Source organism: Lotus japonicus, chromosome 1 (genome assembly GCF_012489685.1).
Source record: "Lotus japonicus ecotype B-129 chromosome 1, LjGifu_v1.2".
In the NCBI taxonomy this organism is placed as follows: domain Eukaryota; kingdom Viridiplantae; phylum Streptophyta; class Magnoliopsida; order Fabales; family Fabaceae; genus Lotus; species Lotus japonicus.
The window spans coordinates 84,983,690-85,006,867 of NC_080041.1; the positions used below are offsets into that span (position 1 = coordinate 84,983,690).

A 23,178-nucleotide genomic window follows, 5' to 3' on the forward strand; every position below is an offset into this window, starting at 1 on the left:
AGCAAAAGAAGGGGTTCCCAACTCAAACTCTGAAAATTCACCAAAAAGCTCCAAATGTCCGCATCAATGAGACTCAAGGAGCAAAACGTGATGATGGAGGAGTATGTTGCAGAACCAGCACTTTAGTTTTCTTGTATTTAGCTTGTTAATTCTCAGTTCCTTTATGCATTTTCCTGTCGAGATCCTCACCTCTTGTAGCTTTTGTTTTATTTCGATGTATGTGATTTCTTTGTAATTAACCTGTGCTTAATGAAATTCAGTTCTGTTTGAACCAACTCGTTTGTGTCGAAAAAGCACTTACACACACACAACACTTTGGCAAAGCGTTTTCTCAAAAGGGCCCTGAATCTAAACTTCCTTTAGTCGAACTAAGAGGATATTTGTTTACCAAAAACCCATGTAAACAAATTGGCACGCCCAGTGGGACCGTTTTTGTGAAAACTAAGTTTTACAGAAGCGTTTTGTGTGTTTAGTTTATTGCATGCTATTTGGGATTTGTTACTTGCCTTGATTGTGATTTATATGCACCTGAGAAGTGGTAAGACTATAAGTATGGCAAGCAATCGAGGAAGAACCTCCCCCCAAGGGTCCAACGTGGGCAATCAGGGTAGCCCCGGGGGGAATAGTGGTAATAACAATGAAGAAGTGTCTACTGGGATGGGACCTGACATCACTATGCCAACCCAGAATGTGGCAGTCTCTACAATGGCAGAAATGCCTGTATCTACATCAGTGCAGGCACAAATTGTTCCAACTATTACGAGAGGAGATATGCCTTATGGTATGCCCATGTCTATAATGCAAGGCATACAGGGCACATATTCGACATTCCCCGAGAATGTCCCTCCTTTTAGCATACCCCCCTTTGGGGCAAATGGAACAATGTTGAACTTAGGGAGTCAAGTTAGCCCTCCTGGCACTATCCCTGGGTCTAGTTCACAGATTTATTTGTCTACAGGTATGAACACTGGTTCACTTCAAGCCATTAGGCAGCAAGTCGACGATAGTAACCATGAAATGGTTAACATGTTGTCTCGTCAGATAGGTGAGATAATTAACCCCGTGCTCCAAAATAATAATTCCAATAATCAGCATTTGGCACGTTAGATGGATCGTTTGGCGACAGCCCTGGGGGCACCAGTCGAAATTCAACCAGCACCAGGGATTAACCAAATCCCATTGCCTAACCCTGCCCCTGTGCGCTATCAGGTGCCACAACACCAAGACATGGGGGCAAACCCTTTATTTAGGGGAAACGAGGCAGTACAGCCACCGTTGCAAAATGTGTATATGGTGAACAGGGAAGAACATGCTGATGGTGTGTTAGAAAGAATTCGACACCAGAATGCTGGGGGGCAACAAAATGTTGCTGTCGTAGTGGAACAATTGTTGAATCAACATGGCTTCAACGTGGGTTTTGCGAATAGACCCCATTTTGTGTCGGCCTTTACAGAGGAGGTTCTCGAATCCGAGCTTCCTCGAGGCTGGAAGGTCCCCAAATTCACTAAGTTCTCCGGGGATTCAGGAGAGTCTACTGTAGAGCACATAGCCAGGTACCAAATCGAAGCAGGGGACTTAGCCATCAATGAAAATTTAAAAATGAAGTACTTCCCGAGTTCTCTAACTAAGAATGCATTTACCTGGTTCACCACCCTCGCTCCTAGGTCAGTCCATACATGGGCCCAATTGGAAAGGATTTTCCATGAGCAGTTCTTTAGGGGAGAGTGCAAGGTGAGTTTGAAAGATTTGGCTAGTGTTAAAAGAAAGCCAGCTGAGTCAATTGATGATTACCTAAACAGGTTTAGGATGCTTAAATCTCGATGTTTCACCCATGTCCCTGAACACGAGCTAGTTGTCTTAGCCGCTGGTGGTCTAGAGTATTCCATTAGAAAGAAAATCGATACTCAGTACATTCGAGATATGTCTTTACTCGCAGACAGAGTGAGGCACATCGAATTGCTAAAGGCCGAAAAGTCTGAAGAAAGGGCCAAGACTACTAAGTGGCCAAAGAAGGAGAAGGTAGCGTACATAGATGCGGATCCAGTATGTCAAAGTCCATGTGTCTATCGAGAAGTCCCTGCAGACGTCGACTTAAATGATGTCAATCTGGCTGAACTTCAGCCAGGTGATCCTTATGTTTGTAAAGCATTGAAACCACGCGAAAACAAACTTGGGGAGGAAAACCCCAAAAACACAATTCCTGCTGTGAAAACTTACACGTTTGATGTGACCAAATGTGATGCAATTTATGATATACTTGTATCTGATGGTTTGCTTGTAGTTCCTAAAGACCAAAAACTTCCTTCTCCTGAGCAAAGGAAAGGGAAGAAATATTGCAAATATCACAACTTTTTTTGTCATTGGACCTCACAGTGTGTCCGTTTCAGGGATCTTGTGCAGGGGGCATTGGATTCGGGAAGGCTCAAGTATGACGAAAAAGCCAAAAGCCAAATGAAGATTGACTCTGATCCACTGCAGGTAGCTGAAGCCAACTATGTGGAACCTTTCTACATTGGCATGGTCGACATTTCTGAGAAGCTAAATCTGGGCCTGACACTCGAGGAGGCAAAGGAGGAAAACATGGCTGTCGAAGAACAAGAGGTCACGAAAGAAGTAAGCCTAGAGGAGGTTTACCCCAAGGCAGGAGAAACTCTTGTTGAGTTCTTGTCACGAAGCAAAGATGGCGAGAAAGAAGTCATGCTTTGTCCTCGATGTAGTGCCGTTTTCGACAAGTCAGCAGCTAAAGCCTATCAAGATTTTGAGATGAAGAGGCATTACCAGAGCAAAATGTCTGTGTCTAGAAGGTTGAAATATCCCCACGAGGAGTGGGTTGAAAGAGATCAAGAACTCGATGGCCACAAAGGCCAAAAGTCAAGAATCAAGGACAAGACTTATGTCCCTGATGCTGGTTTGCCAAAGAATCAATGGTTCAGGCCAGCACCCCCAAGACCGAAACATCATCAAAAGTGGTCGAAGATCGATTTGGGTCAGGGGTCTTCCTATATTAACAACTCCCGCGTGTCACGGAGCTACTCCTATGGCTCTGGGAACTACTATGCTCCTGAGCAAATGACCAGAACTCAGTTCAGACGTTTCCTAAGGAAAAGAAAAGTTGAGAGAGAAAGAGGTGGCAGGTTCCGCTCCTTATGGGACATAAAGCCAGAAGATAACCCTCGCAATGAACCTAGTGTGGCGTCGATTATCAACCAGCTCGACCACGCCATCAAACAGGGAACAGTTGCGCCACCAAACCCGGCCAGAGAAAAAGGGAAAGATGTGGCTGAGGATGAGGATGAAGACATGCTCGACGATTTCGACGACAGCGATGGGGAAGATCTTAACATCATCTGCATAGTGTCTATCTTACCCGCTGAATTCAACAGAATCTCGGAGATCACCGAGAATGAAGAAGACTACTACGACGAGGAAGAGCCAGATGACAACCCCTTGTGCTACTACGTGATGCAAAAAGGATCCGTCGAAGACGAAAGAGCTATTTTCCAGAGGCCAACGGAGCAGATGAAAAGCCACTTGAAGCCGTTATTCGTTTGGGCCAAAGTCGACGAAAAAGGAGTCAATAAGGTTCTTGTCGACGGAGGGGCCACAATCAATTTAATGCCTAAGTTTATGCTCAAGAAGTTGGGCAAAACTGAAGCAGACCTAATCCCTCACGACATGGTCCTTTCCGATTACGAAGGGAAACAGGTTCTTCTTTAGGAGCAATTATGTTGAACATAACCGTAGGAACGGTGGCCCGTTCCACATTGTTCATCGTGGTGCCCTCAAAAGCCAACTACAACCTGCTATTGGGGAGAGAATGGATCCACGGCGTGGGGGCAGTGCCTTCAACCCTGCACCAACGTATCTCTATTTGGAAAGCAGATGGGGTCGTCGAGAACGTGCAGGCAGATCAGAGCTACTACTTAGCGGAGACAGGTTACGTCGGCAAAAAGAATTTCGAGAAAAGTTTAGCCACAATTGCTCCTCTAGACACAGTGGCCTCTCAATATTTCAACCCGTACTCGGAGTACTCGGTGACGTTGGATCCCATCAGGGGATTAAACCTTAATGAAGCATACAAACCTGATGCCATGAGTGGATGGCACAGCGATCAAGAAAAGGATGCCACAACTGAGTGGCAAAATGAGGTTAAAGATGATTGATTCGAGCCTAGCTCGAATTTCGGCTTACGCAGCCGAAAACAGAATAAGGACGGCCTTAGAGGCCGCAAGAATAGCCAAAGAAATGGCTACTGACGAAGCCAATGCCTCAATCCTGCCTGTCGAAATGACACCTCAAGAGGAGGCAACAGCAAATAAGGATAACACGTGCATGAGGAAAAGCGAGCAGAATGTCGATGAATGCGAATTCGAGGACCTTCGCGATTTGAGATTGGATTGCATCTATGATGACGGTCCATTAGGGTTCGAAAAGCCAGTGGTCGACATTTCCAAGAAAATGGAAGCACAAGACCCTCTGGAAGAAGTGGACCTGGGAGATGGCTTAGAAAAAAGGCCAACATACATCAGTGCTCTTATTGACCCAGAGCTAAAGGACAGGATGGTGAGATTACTCAAGGAATTCAAAGACTGTTTCGCTTGGGATTAGGATGAAATGCCTGGCCTCAGTCGCGAATTGGTGGAATTGAAGTTACCCATCAAAGAAGACAAGAAACCAGTCAAGCAATTGCCCAGGAGGTTCCATCCAGATGTGTTGGTGAAAATCAAGGAAGAAATCGAGAGACTCCTCAGTTGTAAATTTATCAGAACGGCTCGATATGTGGATTGGTTAGCCAACGTGGTTCCAGTGATCAAGAAGAATGGAAAGATGAGAGTTTGCATCGATTTCCGAGATCTTAACGCTGCCACTCCAAAAGACGAGTATCACATGCCTATTGCTGAGATGATGGTGGATTCAGCTGCTGGTCACGAATACTTAAGCTTGTTGGATGGTTACTCAGGCTACAACCAAATCTTCATAGCAGAAGAGGATGTGTCGAAAACAGCTTTTCGGTGTCCTGGTGCCTTGGGGACATACGAGTGGGTGGTCATGCCATTTGGGTTGAAAAACGCTGGCGCGACCTACCAAAGGGTAATGAACACCATTTTCCATGACTTTATTGAAACTTTTATGCAGGTGTATATCGATGATATTGTGGTGAAATCCCCATCGAGGGATGACCATTTAGCCCATTTAAGGAAATCCTTCGAGAGGATGAGGAAATATGGCTTGAAGATGAATCCTGTGCCTTTGGTGTTATTGCAGGTGATTTTTTGGGTTTTGTGGTGCATAAAAAGGGCATCGAGATCAACAAAAACAAAGCTAAAGCCATTCTCGACACGAGTCCACCAACTAGCAAGAAACAACTGCAATCATTATTGGGAAAGATTAACTTCCTGAGGAGATTCATTGCCAACCTCAGCGAGAAGACCAAATCATTTTCCCCACTTCTTCGACTTAAAAAAGATGCGTTCCGCTGGGAAGCAGAGCATCAAAAAGCGTTCGATGAACTCAAAGTGTACTTGTCCAGCCCACCTGTAATGGCGCCACCTATAAGAGGAAAGCTAATGAAGCTGTATATCTCTGCCACGGATGGAACCATTGGAAGCATGTTGGCTCAAGAAGATGAAGATAGCAAGGAAAGAGCCATATTTTACTTAAGTAGGGTGTTAAATGATGCAGAAACTCGATACACCATGATCGAGAAATTGTGCTTATGCTTGTACTTCTCTTGTATAAAGCTGAAATATTATATAAAGCCAATCGATGTAATGGTTTTTTCTCATTATGATATAATAAAGCACATGTTATCTAAACCTATCTTGCATAGTCGAATTGGCAAATGGGCTTTGGCCCTAACCGAATACTCACTCACTTATGCCCCACTAAAGTCAGTTAAGGGGCAGGCAATCGCTGATTTCCTAGTAGATCATACTTTGCCTAAAGAAATTGTAACTTATGTGGGCATCCAACCTTGGAAGCTATTCTTCGACGGTTCCAGCCATAAAAATGGCACCGGAATCGGGATGTTCATAGTATCCCCAGGGGGCATCCCCACGAAGTTCAAGTTTAGGATTAAGAAGAATTGCTCGAACAATGAGGCCGAGTATGAGGCATTGATATCAGGCCTCGAAATCCTAATAGCCTTTGGGGCAAAGAATGTTGTCATAAAAGGAGATTCTGAGTTGGTAATAAAGCAACTTACCAAGGAATATAAATGCGTCAGTGAAATCTGGCTAGGTACTACACGAAAGCTAACAATTTGTTGGCCAAATTCGACGAAGCTAGGCTAAGCCATGTTTCCAGGGTAGACAATCAAGAGGCCAATGAATTGGCACAAATCGCGTCAGGATATATGGTCGATAAATGCAGGCTAAAAGAGCTTATCGAGGTCAAAGCAAAACTAAACCCCTCTGACCTCAACATCCTGGTCATTGACAATATGGCACCTAATGATTGGAGAAAGCCAATTGTCGATTACTTGCAAAATCCTGTGGGCACTACAGACAGAAAAACAAAGTACAGGGCAATGAGCTATGTCATTATGGGAAACGAGCTATTCAAGAAAAACGTCGACGGAACACTACTGAAGTGTTTAAGCAAAGACGACGCGTTCATAGCAATCTCGGCCGTTCACGATGGGTTATGTGGTGCCCACCAGGCAGGAATCAAGATTAAATGGATCCTATTTCGACAAGGGATGTATTGGCCTACTATCATGAAAGATTGCATGGAATATGCCAAGGGGTGCCAAGATTGCCAGAGACACGCAGGGATACAACATGTGCCAGCAAGTGAATTACACTCAATCATTAAACCATGGCCATTCAGGGGATGGGCTTTAGACCTAATTGGCGAAATTAACCCATGTTCTTCTAGGCAACACAAGTACATAATAGTGGCTATAGATTACTTTACCAAGTGGGTAGAGGCAATTCCTCTACAAAATGTTACCCAGGACACGGTGATCGATTTCATTCAGAATCACATAGTGTATCGTTTCGGGCTACCTGAGTCACTTACTACAGACCAAGGCACAGTATTTGTAGGCCAAAAATTGGCATCATTCGCGGAATATTGGGGCATAAAACTCCTAACCTCGACTCCCTATTACGCTCAAGCGAATGGTCAAGTAGAAGCGGCCAACAAAACATTGATCTCCTTGATTAAAAAACATGTTGGTCGAAAACCTAAAAGATGGCATCAAACATTGGGCCAAGTGCTTTGGGCTTACAGGAATTCACCTAAAGAAGCTACCGGAGCAACACCATTTCGACTAGCGTACGGCCAAGAAGCAGTATTACCAGCAGAGGTGTATTTGCAGTCATGTAGAATCCAAAGGCAAGAGGAAATTCCAAGTGAAGACTATTGGAATATGATGCTTGACGAGTTAGTCAATCTCGACGAAGAGAGACTATTGGCGTTGGACACCTTAACCAGGCAAAAGGATCGCGTCACTAAAGCTTATAATAAAAAGGTTAGAGCTAAATCTTTTATGCCTGGTGATTACGTATGGAAGGTTGTTTTACCAGTCGATAAAAGGGATAAACGTTATGGAAAGTGGGCCCCAAACTGGGAAGGCCCTTTCACAGTCGAGAAAATTCTTTTAAACAACGCTTATTCGATTAAGGAACTAGGAGGTCGAAATCGACAAATGACGATAAATGGCAAATACCTAAAAACGTATAAGCCAACGGTGCATGAAATAAACATCGAATAAGGAAGTAAAAGAGAACAAATTGCCAAACTCGAATGTTTTATTAATTAAAATGGAGCATTACAACTATGGCAAAGAAACTTTAAAAGGGAGGATTGGCTCTATAACTATCGTATCTGGCCCTAAGAGGCTCCATGCGTCTTAAGACATCTTCTTGTTGGGTTTCCAGTCGCGATTTTTCCTGTCGAATATCCAGCTCTTCACGGGCGGTGGTAGAAAGCTTGTCCACTAAGGCTTTCAGAGCTCCCACACTCCCCTCAGGGTCCGCTTGTTTCAGAGCAGCCTTCAACGCTTCAAATTCCTCCATCTTCTCATCAATTTGGTGTTCAGCAAAGAACACTCGAGCAGTAAGCTCTCGGTGTTCTTCATATAGGGGTACAGCTTCACGCAGAAGGCTCAAAAACTCCTGAAGAGGAGTTTTTACCGAGGCAATAATATTCCTCGAAAGAAGCTGGTTAATGAGCCCAGTAAGCTCTTCAGCCAAAGAAAGAGAAGAGTGCAACTCCCAAAATAGGTCCTGATCAAAGGCCAAGCCCCGGATTTGGTTAAGAACACGACGGCTAGCCATGGCTGAAGGGGTTTGTAAGAGCAGGGAAGGAATTCTGGAAAAGAAGCAAGGGAGAGTCTGAAGAAGTTATTGAAGAGGAGTAACCAAAAGCGCTCTATTTATAGTATAACAACAAATGAGTGCATTAATTAGTGGCAATCAGTTGCCAACTCTTCATCTTATTGTTACAGGCCATGTAAATTACCACTACCATCGTAAATAGTTTTGGCCTTTAATGAACGAAGACTTGCATTGAATCAAGAAGACGTGGTATAAGATTGCAATAAATTGGCTTATTTCCCAGAAACCAAGCAACGACTACGTAAAGGGGTGCAATGAAGTTTAAACGGCGCAACAATAAGTGAATAGCCGTCAGAATAAATGCATAGTGGAAACTGAAAAGACTTGGCAAATCAAACGTCAAATTATATGGCCTACGTGCCAAAACCATTGTCAAAATATTACATGCAAATCGGAATCGAAAGCCATGGTTAGAATAGTGCCATCATTACATATTAATAAGAGAAAGTCCTAAAGCAGAAATTTAAAAGAATTCAAGCGATCAGCAAAAGTGGCAATCTTGGCGTCGAGATCCTTCCTCACGGCCTGGTCAACCTCCAACTCCTTGATAACATCCTTTGTCGAGATGATCAGAGCTTTGGACTCCTTAGTAAGCGCATCCAATTGAGCTTTCACAGCAGGGCCTTCCTCGACCAAATCAGCTCGCCTTTTCTCCAACTTGGCAATTTCTCGATGCAACTCCTCAAGTTTAGTGTCGACATCAGAAATTTCATCTGCAATTAAAACCTTCCTAGCAGTAAATTTCTTGAAGTCTTCTTTCATCGCTGCAACTTGAGTCTTACCAGAAGAGACTTTGTCTTCCTTAAAGCTGACAGCTTGGCCAACGTCCTTGACTTGATGAAAAGTGGCCAAAGCATCCACTAAGAAAGATTAAAGGTTGGCCAAAGCAGCAGCCTGATGAGAATCAAGCTTTTGGCCAAGTAGGAAGACGAGCAATTCCTTAGCAGCATGACTCGCTTGAGGATCAGCTTGAATCTGGTCGAGGAATCCGCTGGCGAAAACAATAGCCTTCAGCCGACCCATGCTCTCCTCGATTTGCTGAAGGTTAGCCACCCCACTAGATTGAGCAGTCTCAGCAGTGGTATCAGCTTGATGGGGTGGAGAATCCCAGTCTAAGGTGCCATCGAGAAAGCCATCCAAAGCTGCCAACGGGTCCTCCTCAAATAAAGTGTCAAGCTTTTCACTAGACACATGAGATGAAGAGCCACCCTTGGCTTGAGGCGAAGGTTGCACAGTGGCGGTCGATTTTGGAGGAGGCATAGGGGTGTCATCCTTGCCTGGAAGAGCTTCTGCTTCGCGAATAGGAGAGGTTGCACCTTGAGTTTCCTACAAGAGAAACCTCTTTAATGCCCTCTTCGATAGAGTAAAATGCACAGTAAAGGGATCAACAGAACATAAAAAAAAAAATGTAAAGATACCTGGCAAGCAGATTCCTTAGAAGGGCTTGAGTTGGTGGAGCTTTTGGAACGATGGGGAGATTTGTGACTAGACTTGCTCCTAACCTTCCTCCTTCCCTCAGATGTTGAGGTCTTTCTAGCCGAGGATGCGGCCTTGGGAGGTTTCTCGACACCTTCAGCTTTGGATTTTGCAGGGTTGGGAGCTGGAGAATTCTCACGAGATGGAGGATTGGAAATGGAATGCTCATGAACAGCAGCCTGAGGAAAGGAACAAAACACGATAAGACCAAGAAATCACAGATCAAAATGTCACAAGGTAGTCTCGAGAATAAGAAACCTACCTGAATAACGGCGTCACCACCACCTTCTTTGCCATCGCCTTCAGCCTGAGCATCGGACACCAGTGTAGAAGCCTTGCTAGCTGTGGAAGTACCAGCCCCTTTGGCTCTCTTTTGGCCAGCCGAAGCAGCAGGTTTAGCCTTCCTTTTTCGACCCTGTCGAAAAGAATTTTAGTCGGGACTCCAAAGAGGCCAAAAGAAAAAGCCAAGCTGAAAGGAAAATACCTTAAGTTTGTCAGCAAGGCTGACATTATCATCCTCATCATCATCATCATCATCATCGTCCTCAATCACGACTGGCTTGTCCTTAGAAGAATGGGCCACGGGAGAAATAACTCGAGGAGTTGGTTGAGTAATGACTTCAGCTGCAAACAGAAAGAGAAGTTAAGAGGTAAAACAGGAAAACCTAGGCCAAGTCGAAATAGTACCTTGACCAATATGCATGTTCAGCGATATGTGGTTGAAGATTTCGACAGGCACAAGATACAGAAAGTTCCATAAGTGGTACTTGGTCCAAGTCACTCGCTTTCGAAGAGGTAGAGCTTGATTGGCCAACACATTTATATTTACATGGTCAACCCATTTAGGCAAGACCGGTGGAAAGGCCAATGCAAACCTACTCGTGGGCAAAGATGGGAACCTAAAGCCAGTTTTTCGAATAACAAAAGATAGACCCTCCTCACCAGGAGGAACAACTAACTTGGATTTCTTGGCTTTAAATTCCCATTTTTGCCTTAATACCTGAGCTGCTTTCGCAACCGTATCTCGAAGGCGAAGAGTTGGGTAATATACCACACCAAAGAACTCTTGAAAGGATCGAATTTCTGCCAGGTGCATACCTTTGGTGTTCTTCGGATCCTGCTTCTGCAAAAGAAAAGCATCTGTCATGCATTGCAGACAATCTACGAGGGGCTTCGAAATTTGAGCCCAATACTCAGACCACCAGGCTTTGAAAGCATTAGTAGCATAATATGAAGGAGCGTAAGTAAAGGGGCTCAGATTGAGAAGTTTCTTGTTATAGAAATGAACAGTCGTGTCGAAAGAAGAAGCCCTCTTAATAGCCCCGGGGTACAGGACTAGACTCTTGTCAAACAAAGTGTTGGGTAGAACTTGGCTAAGCCCAAACTGTCGAGAAACCAATTGAGGGTTGTAGCCACATAGAGTGTAGTCACTGCTAGCAAAGCCTACAGTTAAAACCCTAGGAGATAAGAGGGTCCTCCAGAGTGTGATGTGATGTTCTTTGGGCAATGCAGAATCAGAAGCATTAGGATAAGAATTCCTCAGCCAGAAAGGGCCACGAACAGCCTTGCTATAAGGAGAGAAACTGGAACGATAATGCTTCAGCTCGAGAAACATGGTAAAGTACTTTCTGAAATCAGCTTCAAAACTCGACGCATCATAAGCAGGGGTCAAGGTCTCGAGCCTGTGGGCATCAATCCTGGTGTTAGAAACAGTTGGAGGATTATCTTGTACCGGCAGAAGAGATTCGAAGACCGCATTTAACCAAAGTTGAAATAGCCAAAGAGGTCCAGCCGCATTCAGAGAGATGGTCTTGGTATTCCGGATATCCTCGACAGCTTCATTCATCATTTGATAGAGGTTGCCAAGGACAAGCCTAGCCATAGCAAGTTGTCGACCCTCGTGAAGTAAATTGGCTAAGGGCAAAAGCTTGGCAGGTATACGCAAAGACTTGGTGCAAAAAACATAAGCAGACAGCCAATACAGCAGGAACGCGACATGTTCAACATCAGACACCTCACCACTCTCGACATAATGGTCTTTAATAAATCGACTAAACGAAATGTTGTCAGTAGGAATTGAAATGGGGTTAGCAGCTGCAGATGCAGAGTGATAATCGTCACCAATGGGCCATAATCCAGTAATGGCAGCAACGTCCAAGAGGGTGGGAGTAATCATACCAAAGGGGACGTGGAGGCAATTAGTAGACCTCTCCCAAAAATAAAGTGCACTCAGTAACATAGCAGGGTTATACGAGATTTGCGATCTCGACAACTGAATCAAGTCTAAAATCCCGACATCCTTCCAGTGTTGCCTCTTGTCTTCCTCAACCCTATCTAACCATTTCAGGTAGGCTTTGTCGTTAGCAGAGGGGTTAGGAGGAGCTGAACGAAAGGCTCGTTTTGGGTCGGCAAGAAATGGCATACGGTAAGAGGGCTGGAATGCCAAAATAAGCTCCTCTCCCCTAGCACTAGGGTGAAATGACTCATGTTCTTCAGGAAGACTATTGGGCCTATCATGCTTCACTACTTTCAAAGGACCCAAAATGGCGCGTAAAGTACCATTAACAGAGAAAGGAATGAGTACCTGGGATTTCCAGATAGCTCTCTTCTCTGCTTCGTTGGGAGGTTCCGGGATTGCCACGCGCTTGGATTCATCCAGCTTAAGCTCAGTAGCCAACGGAATGGTTTGCTCAGGATTGGAAGCCATTGAAGGAAACGGTAGGTATTCCAGGAAAAATGGAAGAAGACGAAGTGAGAACTTTGGGGAAAGAAGCTGAAGGTTTAGGAAAAGAGTAAAGTTCGGACGAGGACCACCAATAGGGTATTTATAAGCAGAAGGGCAAACAGAACCCAGGCCGCATTGAGCAGTAATTTATAAAAGTTTGGGGTCCAGGTGATTATTTTATTAGTTAACTCATGTCACCTCTCAACTTTCTGACCTAGATGAAATCATGGCCCTAAAAAGGCTATAACTGTCAGCTAGTGGAAAGACAGCAGACGTTCTGGCTATCGATTGGACTTGAGGATCGAACGGTCAAAAGCACAAAGTATTTGAATCGTTGAAATTGAACGGGTGCGATAAAAAATGCTTGGTGTCTTCAAGCTAAAGCAGTCGACAACCAACATTCTTGGGGGGAAACTGTTAAGCTAAAATTATGAATACTACGATTCTCGACATCATGGTGCAAAGGTGCGTTCTCGACAGAAAGGGTTATGGCGAAACCGGCAACTCAGCACATGGTGTCCCTCAAAGTCAAGTTAGTGAGAGCTATATCTCGACAAACTCAGCAGATGAAGGATTCTCGATCATCTTAACAGAAGAGGCAGTTACCGAGCAACGAGCAACTACAAGCACGTGCATATACCCACGATGCCACGAATAGCAACGGTTACCCACGACTCAGGACCACCCACGTGGCAATAGAGTCACGTGAGCGAAGACCACCGGCTAAACGTGGGGTAAGGCGCCAAAATTCAAAACCCACGAAGCCATCATGCATTCAAGAAAAACCGCCAAGAACGTGGGAAGAAAGAACACTATAAATAGAGGAAGCAGCAGCAAAAGAAGGGGTTCCCAACTCAAACTCTGAAAATTCACCAAAAAGCTCCAAATGTCCGCATCAATGAGACTCAAGGAGCAAAACGTGATGATGGAGGAGTATGTTGCAGAACCAGCACTTTAGTTTTCTTGTATTTAGCTTGTTAATTCCCAGTTCCTTTATGCATTTTCCTGTCGAGATCCTCACCTCTTGTAGCTTTTGTTTTATTTCGATGTATGTGATTTCTTTGTAATTAACCTGTGCTTAATGAAATTCAGTTCTGTTTGAACCAACTCGTTTGTGTCGAAAAAGCACTTACACACACACAACACTTTGGCAAAGCGTTTTCTCAAAAGGGCCCTGAATCTAAACTTCCTTTAGTCGAACTAAGAGGATATTTGTTTACCAAAAACCCATGTAAACAGTAACATGCTCAGAAGGGAGTTGTCGAAGCTCTTCCTCTGTTGATCTTTGGATTATTATGGGAGATTTTACTTCTTATGCTCACATAAACAAGAAAGTGAGTGGAGGCCTTCCGAATCTGTCATCTATAAGCAAGTTTTGAGATTGCTTACTGAATTGTGCTTTCTCTGACATGCGCTTCAAGGGTCCATTCTTCACTTGGGAGTAGAGGGGTGTGAAAGAAAGCTTACAAGTAGCATCATGAAGAAATTTGAGAGAATAATGAGCTCGAGGAGAGTAGGGTTTTTAGTGTTGCACTCAGACGTTGCGATATATAGGCTCAAAGTGTCTCAGCGCCACTAGGCTTACCAATGCACGTACATCCTCTCATTTCATGCTCTTCGTGCATTCACGTGACGTTTGAATTTAGTCGCTTCTTATTTTCACATGTAGCCCTCTATTACCGACGTCACTCATGACTTTTCAAGTTGCACCTCTAACACCCTACAAAACTCATGTTTACCGACAATGTGGTGCCTCACTACCTCATATCAACGGAGTTTCGCCTTAGAGCATCTCCAATGCTAGCTCTTAATTCTTAGTTCTTAGCCCTATTCATGTAGGTCCGTACTGTCACATGTGCTTAAGCAACTCTCTAGCAATTTTGCTCCAACCATGAGTTCTTAGTTCTTAGTTCATAGTTCTTAGCACTATTCATTTGGTCCAACCAACCACATTATTTATACTTTTTATTTTCATAAAGTAATAAAATAAGCTCATAAAATAATAAAGTAATTTGGATGAGAGAGAAAAAACAATTTTCAATACTAAGAACTCAAAAAGCAAAACTCCTTATATAAAAACCTAGTTTTTATTTTTAAGAATTAAGAACTCCATGTCATCCCCTTCAATGATTAAAAACTCAGTTCTTAGCTAATAAATAAGAACTAAAAACCTTGCATTGGAGATGCTCTTACCATCCGACACACTACAAACATTTTGTAGATCGTCCCACCTGGATAACATTCAGACCCATTTAACTTCATTAATTATTCACTCAAAGTCCCACATTAAATAACTCACCAATACCTAACTAATTCACCTGGATAACATTCAGACCCATTTAACTTCATTAATTATTCACTCAAAGTCCCACATTAAATAACTCACCAATACCTAACTAATTCACCAACTCACCAACTCACATTCACTAGCAAATAACTAGGTGGCATGTTCTTTTTCTAGAAATCACATGTGGAGCCCTATTTGAGGCGCCATCCAATGCGACTAAAATCAACACCATTGAGGTTTGAGGTAAATGATTTTTTAACCAATTTATTTTCATAAATTATTTTTTAATTATTTAAACAAAAACAGGAACTGAATCTAATCTCACCAAACAAGACTCTACAAGCGACAAATTACTTTTAAATGGTATATACTCAAACATTATTGATTATTCCTTCCATTGCTACATATTCAACACAGTGAACAACCACAACCACTTGAAAGGACCATGTTTAATAAAATATACTAATTAACAAGCAAAATAACCTCTGAACCAAACAATTAAATTTTATTATTATTATTGAAATGACCGAATAATAATAATAATTATATAGACGAAATATGCTCTTAAAGTATACACGAAGACAAATATTTAAGAAGACGCATTTAAGAAATTGAGGATTATATTGTTGAATTCTACTGGCTTTTCAAGTTGAGGCACATGGGATGCGTCCTTAATCAATTCCAGTCTTGCCTTCTGGCTGATTGCCCTGCAATTCGTTAATTACAATGCAACATTCATATTAGTCCAAACAATAAAGATTGTGTACACCTAATGGATAGAGACTATTAAAGAGATAAAATGAGATGCCATATAAATGAAATATATAACGTGATATGATCAAAAGAAAAAGATTAAAAAATAGTATATTAAAATATATGTATTATTGGTAATACATGTATCATCACTTTAGTCCAGAAATGGAGTAGGACTAATACACAACACCAAAAGAAAATGACCCCAAGGTCCCCACCCCAAATTATTGCTAGAATTAGCCAATTAGAACATGTCACGGTTGAATGAAAAGAACATATATAGAAAAAAATAGCATTTATAATTTTTTTAATCGAAATATGTTCTATTAGGATTTGGATACATACTCTTTCAATTCATGGGCCATCTGCACGGGAAATATCCGATCATTTTCCCCCCAGACTATGAGAACCTCCTGAGTATTGAATAACACAAATCAACCACATAAGTATAACAATCGAATTATCATATTTTAGTAAATTTAATAATAATGTGCATAGGATGTGTTAATTCATGCAACTATATGGATGCACACTCTCACCTGTTGAAGAGATGAAAGGTTTGAAGTATCTTCCCTTCCAAGTGATATGGCTTTTAGAAGCTCCATCTTTTCCTTCCTATTCTCCTTGTATAATTTCTGTACAATCATCAATTAGTGAACGAATTGTACATTACCTTTTCTCTAAGTTCTATCAATTCTGAAATCTAAAAGCAGGTAACAATGTAACATAACTTTGTCCTCATAATTTATTTTGAGTTTAGAATCAATAGTAAAATGTAGAATGATTTCTGCACATGCAATGATTCTGACTCAAAAATCAAATCTAACCCTTACAAAGGTAGCATCAAATATGCACGTAACATTCATCCAAACTATTTGAAAGAGTTTATTTGATGTTATCTTATATAGCATGTTTGATAAAGCTATGCATGTTTGATAGAGCTTATGTACTACGTCAAAGTCATTTTGAGCTTTTTGTTTTTCATAAGTTCTTCAAATTTAGTTTACGAATTCGAATAAGCGCTTACGACAATAAACACTCGAAACTTACATTCAAGTAGTCCTTCAAGAAAAAATCAGGCACAAACTGAACACGCTTAGAAACCGCCAGGGTCATCAATTTCCTTAACTGTTGCGGCGTCACCGGCAACATGAGATCCTCAATCTTCTCCAACTCCGCCCTCTGCAACAACGCCGCGTTATCACTCTTCTTCATGTTCACCCCAGAACTCGCAATCACCACCTTCTCCACCCTCTCCCCCAACATCTCCGCCAAATGGTACGCCACGAATCCACCATAGCTAGTCCCCACCACATGAAACCTCTTCAACCCTAGCTTTTCAACCAGCTTCCCCACCGTGGCGGCCTGAAACCGCTCGCTCCTCTCGGCGGAGGTGGTGGTGGATCCGCCGAAGAAGACGAGGTCAGGGACGTAGATATTGAAGTGAGGAGCGAGGAATTGGACCTGTTGGCGCCATTGCCAGATCGCCATGGGGCCGAATCCGTGGATCAGGAGGAGGGAGGGCTTTTGGGGGTTTTCGATTTTGGGCGACCAATAGTGGACGGTGGTTTCGTCGTCGATGGGGATGGATTGGGAGGTGAGGCCGGCTCCGGTGAAGCAGCGGCGGAGGTAGCTGCTGTAGAGGGCGGCGAAGCTGACGAACGAGGGAAGCATGGTTGTTGTGGAGAAGTTTGATTGAAGAAATTGAGAAAGAGTGTGTGTGTGTATGTATAAGTCAACTTGGTAGGAGAAGGTCATAAAGATTCTGTTGTGTTGAAAAAAGGAAGAAAATAATAGAGATACTTTTGGAAAGTCAATAAAATAATTACATGTGTATAGTATTTTTTTTTTTATGCGTACACCCTCTTGTTACTATTATAAGAAAAAAATAAAATTTTAGATTTATTAAATAAATGATGTATTTAGTCATTATTATAAAATAGATATTTCATTTATTGAATAAATTTAAAAACTTATTTTTTCTTATAATAGTGACCGGAGAGTGTACATGTGTATAGTACTATAATGGTTTCTATTATTTTGTTATTTTTATGAATGAATAGTAAGTAATAAAATAATTGAATATTTTTTTTGGTTGCATTTGGAAAAAAATATTTGAATATAATTACATTAAATTTCAATATAATTCATAATTAATAGATTTTAACTTATTAACATGTTTTTTTATATTTAAATTGTAATAGTTTTTTTTACTAATTTTAATAACTCTTCCAATAAAATATAAGTCAATTTATGAAACACGCATCTAGTAAAAAAAAATTGGTTACATGGCGGGCTTAAAGCTCAGACTAACTACCAAAGCCCCTAGGGAACCTGGTTCCACTAGCATCTGCAAAGAGAGTCGTTGAGCACTCAGAAGGAGGCTCATTCAGAAAGACTGTGCCATGGCTGTCACCATGAGCTAAACCGGCGAGGACGTCAGCAACCTGATTTCCTTCCCGCTTCAAATGGGTAACCTTAACCACCCAGTTCTTCTTCAACAACTCTTGGATTGAGTGGACCATTGCAGCACAAGAGTGTTGGGGTGGACAAGGTTGATTTAGAGCTGAAACAACTAACAACGAATCACTCTCAATCCAGAGAGGAGAAAGACCTTTTTCCCACGCTAATTGCATCTAGTAATTTTAGTATAAGAACGTGATCAAAATCATTTAGTTTGGGTCAAATATGTTTTTAGTCCATGTGAAATAGGAGGAAAATAATATTAATTGGTCACTGTAAAAAATTTCATTCATTTTAGTCCTTCAAAATGTTAAATATGTAGAAATAGTCCTTCAAATTTTTCATTGAGGGTGTCATGCTAAAAAAAGAGAGATTGTTGTTAGTGTGGTTCAATAGGGGAACTTGGCGGTTCTTCATTTTGATTTTATTGATGGTTTTAGATTAGGGGAATAAGGTTTAGGGATGAAGTATTGGGGTTTAGAATGGTCGAATTTAGTGGTTAAGTGTCGTGCGAAAGAATCCTCATTTTCATGATTGTCTTGTTTAGAGTGTGGATATGGTCTATCACCAGTGATTTACACATTCTAGCATGACAACTTTGGTAGTGATTAACGTGCATGTATTTTGGTCCCATGGCTGTTGGTTTAGAGGAAGAAGAAGGAGGTGGTTGTGTGGGGAGGACAGTGGCTGGATTAGGGTTGTCGTAGATCATGGTGAAAATGGTTGGAGACTTGGAGGTATGTCGCCCATGGTGGTTTTGAGGTTAGGGAAATGGTAGACATAGACAGAAGAAGAATGTGGATTCCACATCCCCATCACCATCCTCTCAAGAACATGTGGATGTCACATCACCATCCCCAGTTAAAATTTTCAACGTCGTATAAACATTAAGGATGCAATGTGCTCATTTAGAAAAAAGAATATGATCAACTCAATTCGAACAATCTTTTTCCGTAAGAATTTTAATATCTTTGCACACTATATTGTGTAAAAAATATGATTAAATACAATAAAATGATGTATTGGTTCTCTCCTTTTTCTTTCTCAAATAAGTTTTTGCGTAGGTATAACAAAGTGAGTTCAACCCAACGGATCAACCCACTTAACCCATTAGGAGGGCGGGTAGATTGGTGATTTAACCCACCAACCCGGAGGGGCAACATCATGGCGGGATGTGCCAACCACCGAGCCATCCCTCTTTGTTAAAAAAATGAAAATTTAATTTGTTTTTTGTTTTTCGGGCTTTAGTGGCCCAACTCATGGAACAACCCGCCAATAAATTTTTTCTTAATATTAACATCCCAACAATGATATATACACACCTCATGTTTTAAACACTTCATTTCCACCTATTTTTGTTTTTATCTCTTTCCTCTTATCATCTATCACATCTCATACTTTTTCTCTTTTACTTTTTCTTTTCTTCCTATCTCTCTCATCATTCCACCTTTTCCACCTTAAAAAGAAGTGTGTAAGTAACATTATTGATTAACATTCATGTGGGACATGTTGGCCAATTTTGTCACCCCTAAATTTTTGTCCACTCATAATTAGGCTTGTACAAGGTCTAAGGTATTTCAAGTTTATGACTTAGTTAAAGTCTATAAATTGACTCGATCATTATTAAATTAAAATTGGGTGCAGGGCAAATATAAATTGTCTCAATCCGATGTAGGTCGACGTTCTAATAGCATGCACACTTTCTTGCCTACTTGGGTGGCGCACTAGCTAGATTTTATATTTTTTACTCCTTATCCCTTACCTAAGAAACGTTTGGTAAGAACTATAGACTAAAACCAATGTTTGGTTTCAACTTTTGACATCACCTACTGCTACAAGCCCTTTGTATATACCTCATTTCATACGTTCATGAGATAACGACCTCCATAGACTTTTTTTAAGCACGTTAAGTGATCGTATAGTTGGAGGAGGCTGGAAACCTGGTCACGTTTCAGAGTTTTCTACTAAATACCATTAGTGCTTGCAACTTGCAACTGAAGTAGGTAAATTTTGTTTTGCACGAAAACTAGATAAGGAACAGTTCAATTCTTGCAAGATTGATGCTACTCTTGAATCACATTTTTCGTAGCAACTATTTATTTTATTTAAATTGTTTTTTTACGGAACTCATATCTCATTTAATTTTGTGTCATTCTTATGATGTGATAATCAAGTCCCGAAATGATTCCTTCTATAACTGATTTGAAAATCATAATCAATTTTGGAGAAAGGTTTATGGAAGTAGCTTCTGAATTCAAATAATTGATTTTGAAAAACTCAAAACCAATTCAAACTTGCTCTAAGTTCAACTTGTCTGCTCCAACTCTGCAGGCTGCTCATGACTTGAGTATTTTAAAGCTAGGGTGCCTTTCAAGCAGACATGAGTGCTGGTTTACATTATTGTTAAATCATCTATTGTCTAGTGTGTTAAACTTGTGTATGATCCTAGAACACTTGGAAAGGGAAGTTCATTTGTCAAAGGATGATGCAACGATTTGCCTAACCACAACTTGTGTATAATTTTGGCATATTTTCCATGAGGGATGGAAGTGGTTGATGGTTAGATTGATTTGTTCACCCTTCCTCTTTGACCTTTAGCGAAGGCAATCTTCCCTTTTTTCTTTCTACTTTCAATAATATCAATACATTTTACCTTTTTATTGTCATTGCTTGTATTTACTACATTTGTAATCTTACTCTATTTCTAAATCAAAGTACAGATACTTTTGTTTTGGCTGTCTAAATGCCCACAAGGTCTAACATCATCCTGACCTGTAAGAAGGTTTCACAAGTGAGTGAACACTATATTGATCAGTCAAAACGACCAAAGTGAGACTTACCTCATACAACAGTTAGCCGAACGGAATAAAATCAGCACAATTACTAAACAATTGCAAATGTTACTCAAGTCGGTGCTTCAATTACAGGTTTTACTATGTCTATAAATACAAGTTATATGATCATTCATTTATATAGGCATTATTGGTTTTTGATATAGAAGTTGACTTGAGCACCAAAGTGTCTTTTGCAGTACACCTCACCGTTCTCCGCCAAGCTCCAACGTGAACATGAACATTACTAAAGCCACTTGAGCGTTCAACCTACATACACCACGCCGAGCATGAAGAACAACACTTAATGGTTCAACTAGACTAAGACCCACGCGTTGCGCGGGTGATAAATTGCATTAGACTAAAAAATATGTGTCTTTGAATATCTATCACAGTACTTATCATTGCTAATAAATACTTTTATTTACATTTGAAGTGTCTTTTTGGTATCTGCTCTACCATTCACTCATTTCTTTGTTAGAATGAATGAGCTCGTACAGTGGAATCTATAAAAAAAATGAAGTACTTGCAAAGAAATCATTCACGGTTGAATCCAAGCCAATTACATTCTCATCAAGTTTTTGAGTTGAAAGAGATCGGCCATACCTACCAAAAATACTTATCATTTTGGTTGTTCACTTGCCAAGGAAATTCTTAGTATTTAAATATGTTTGTATTTACCCTATGCTCATTTATTTAGATGAAATAACACCTTCATGCTTTTGCATGCGTATTTGGGCTAAAATTCACCTCGTTCCATGATAAATGATTGATTTATCAAATCAATCACTACCGAGATGTTTTAGAAAGAATAGACGACAGTCCAGTCACGATTTGTAATTCATCACACCCTATTATGGCGCACGATTTATGTTTCGAGCCTCATCTTTCTTTTATTACCATTTTATTGTTTTTCATAACTTTTACTCAAGAGCAAGGCACACATTCTTTCCACATTAAACAATAACAGATAAGATAACTAATTGTGATTTTTAAATAGTATCCTTGTGCTGACTTACCCAGTATAGAGATTCATAATAATTCAGCAAAAACTTAATAGCCATAGGATGTCAACCAATTAATTAGCAAGGTGAAGTATTTTTTTTTTGAAATTAAAGTGAAGTAATATTAGGTTTTACATCACTTCTTTTATAGAATTAAGATCGAGAATGATTGAGAAGAAAATAATACATTAGAGATATTAGTTAAAAACATACTAAACTTATAAGAAGTAACTAAGCAAGCATTACCTTGCGAATGGTGATCTTGTTTCTGGAACCGGGAAGAGGTAATATGGTTTCTCATTACTCCAAGGATTGTACATTAGTTTATGAGTTTGTGTTTTCGTTTTGTTTTATCATGTATTAAAGGGAATTAAATTACACTTGATTATTTTATAGTAACAATTTTTTTTCCAACCAATTATACCTTACAAGTTTCACTTTAATGCTTGTCTAATAGTCTTGTCCGAAACCATTTATTATTGAGGTTCTTCAGGTATATATTGAAGGCAAATTCTCTGGTGCCCAAAGTATTTTTTTGGGTATGGTACATGAATGATTTGGACCACTCAACTAACTACATCTGTAATATTTATTATTATTAATATTAAGAAATAAAACTTAATTTAATTATAGAAAAACCCTGAAACTTATGATGTAAAATGCATTTTAGCCCCAAAACATCTAAGTATTTAGGTTTTCTGTCTCTTCCCCAAACAGACATCTGAAACCTACACTTGCAGAAATAACCCTTGCGATTTCATATCTCCCTCATCTTCCATTCCCAATCTGCAAAATCAACATCAATTCTTGCCTCCACAACCCTACCTCTCCTCGCATAAGCATGGGTAGTCTGACGTGGCATCTCCATGCTTAGAAGCTATTGCATCTGCTCCATCTTCCTTTACGTCTGTTTCCTACTGATTCTGGTTTTGAATTGTGGGTTTTTGGGTTTGAATGGTTGAAGCTTTAGGGTTCTATTGAGAGCTTTTGGGTTTTAATAGATTCTTGTTTATCGGATTTTGGTTTGAACGTTGCTCAGTTTTGTTTTGACTGGGAGCAAAGGACAAGATTGAGAAATTGAACTTGAGTGAGATTAGTGTGATGGTTCTGTAATGATTTTTGAAGAATATGAAGATGGAACACTCTAATGATTGAAATAAAAAGAAGCATGTAATTACAGAATAAAACTGGGGTCTTTACATAATTAATAAAATAATAAGGATATATTAGAACACAGAATAAATTTATCTTAGGTATCTTAATATTATTTGTACATGTCACTCATGTACCTACA

At 40.7% G+C, this 23,178-nt stretch overlaps 1 protein-coding gene across 1 annotated transcript; it reads right to left on the minus strand.

The window, feature by feature from the left end:
• Positions 1-15,319: 15,319 nt before the first annotated feature.
• LOC130725355 (uncharacterized) lies at positions 15,320-17,331 on the minus strand. The gene is made up of 4 exons (XM_057576594.1): positions 16,637-17,331; positions 16,126-16,221; positions 15,932-15,999; positions 15,320-15,540 (listed from the first exon to the last, which is right to left on the minus strand). The coding sequence occupies exons 1-4, from the start codon at positions 17,258-17,260 to the stop codon at positions 15,423-15,425; spliced, it is 906 nt and encodes a 301-aa protein (XP_057432577.1). The 5' UTR covers positions 17,261-17,331; the 3' UTR covers positions 15,320-15,422.
• Between the last annotated feature and the right edge of the window lie 5,847 nt (positions 17,332-23,178).

Coding starts and splice junctions, on each gene's coding strand:
- LOC130725355 (XM_057576594.1), bottom strand. CDS start 17,260: ATGCTTCCCTCGTTCGTCAGCTTCGCCGCCCTCTACAGCAGCTACCTC. Junction 16,000..16,125: donor ACCTTTCATCTCTTCAACAG/GTGAGAGTGTGC, acceptor TTCAATACTCAG/GAGGTTCTCATAGTCTGGGG. Junction 15,541..15,931: donor ATGGCCCATGAATTGAAAGA/GTATGTATCCAA, acceptor AACGAATTGCAG/GGCAATCAGCCAGAAGGCAA.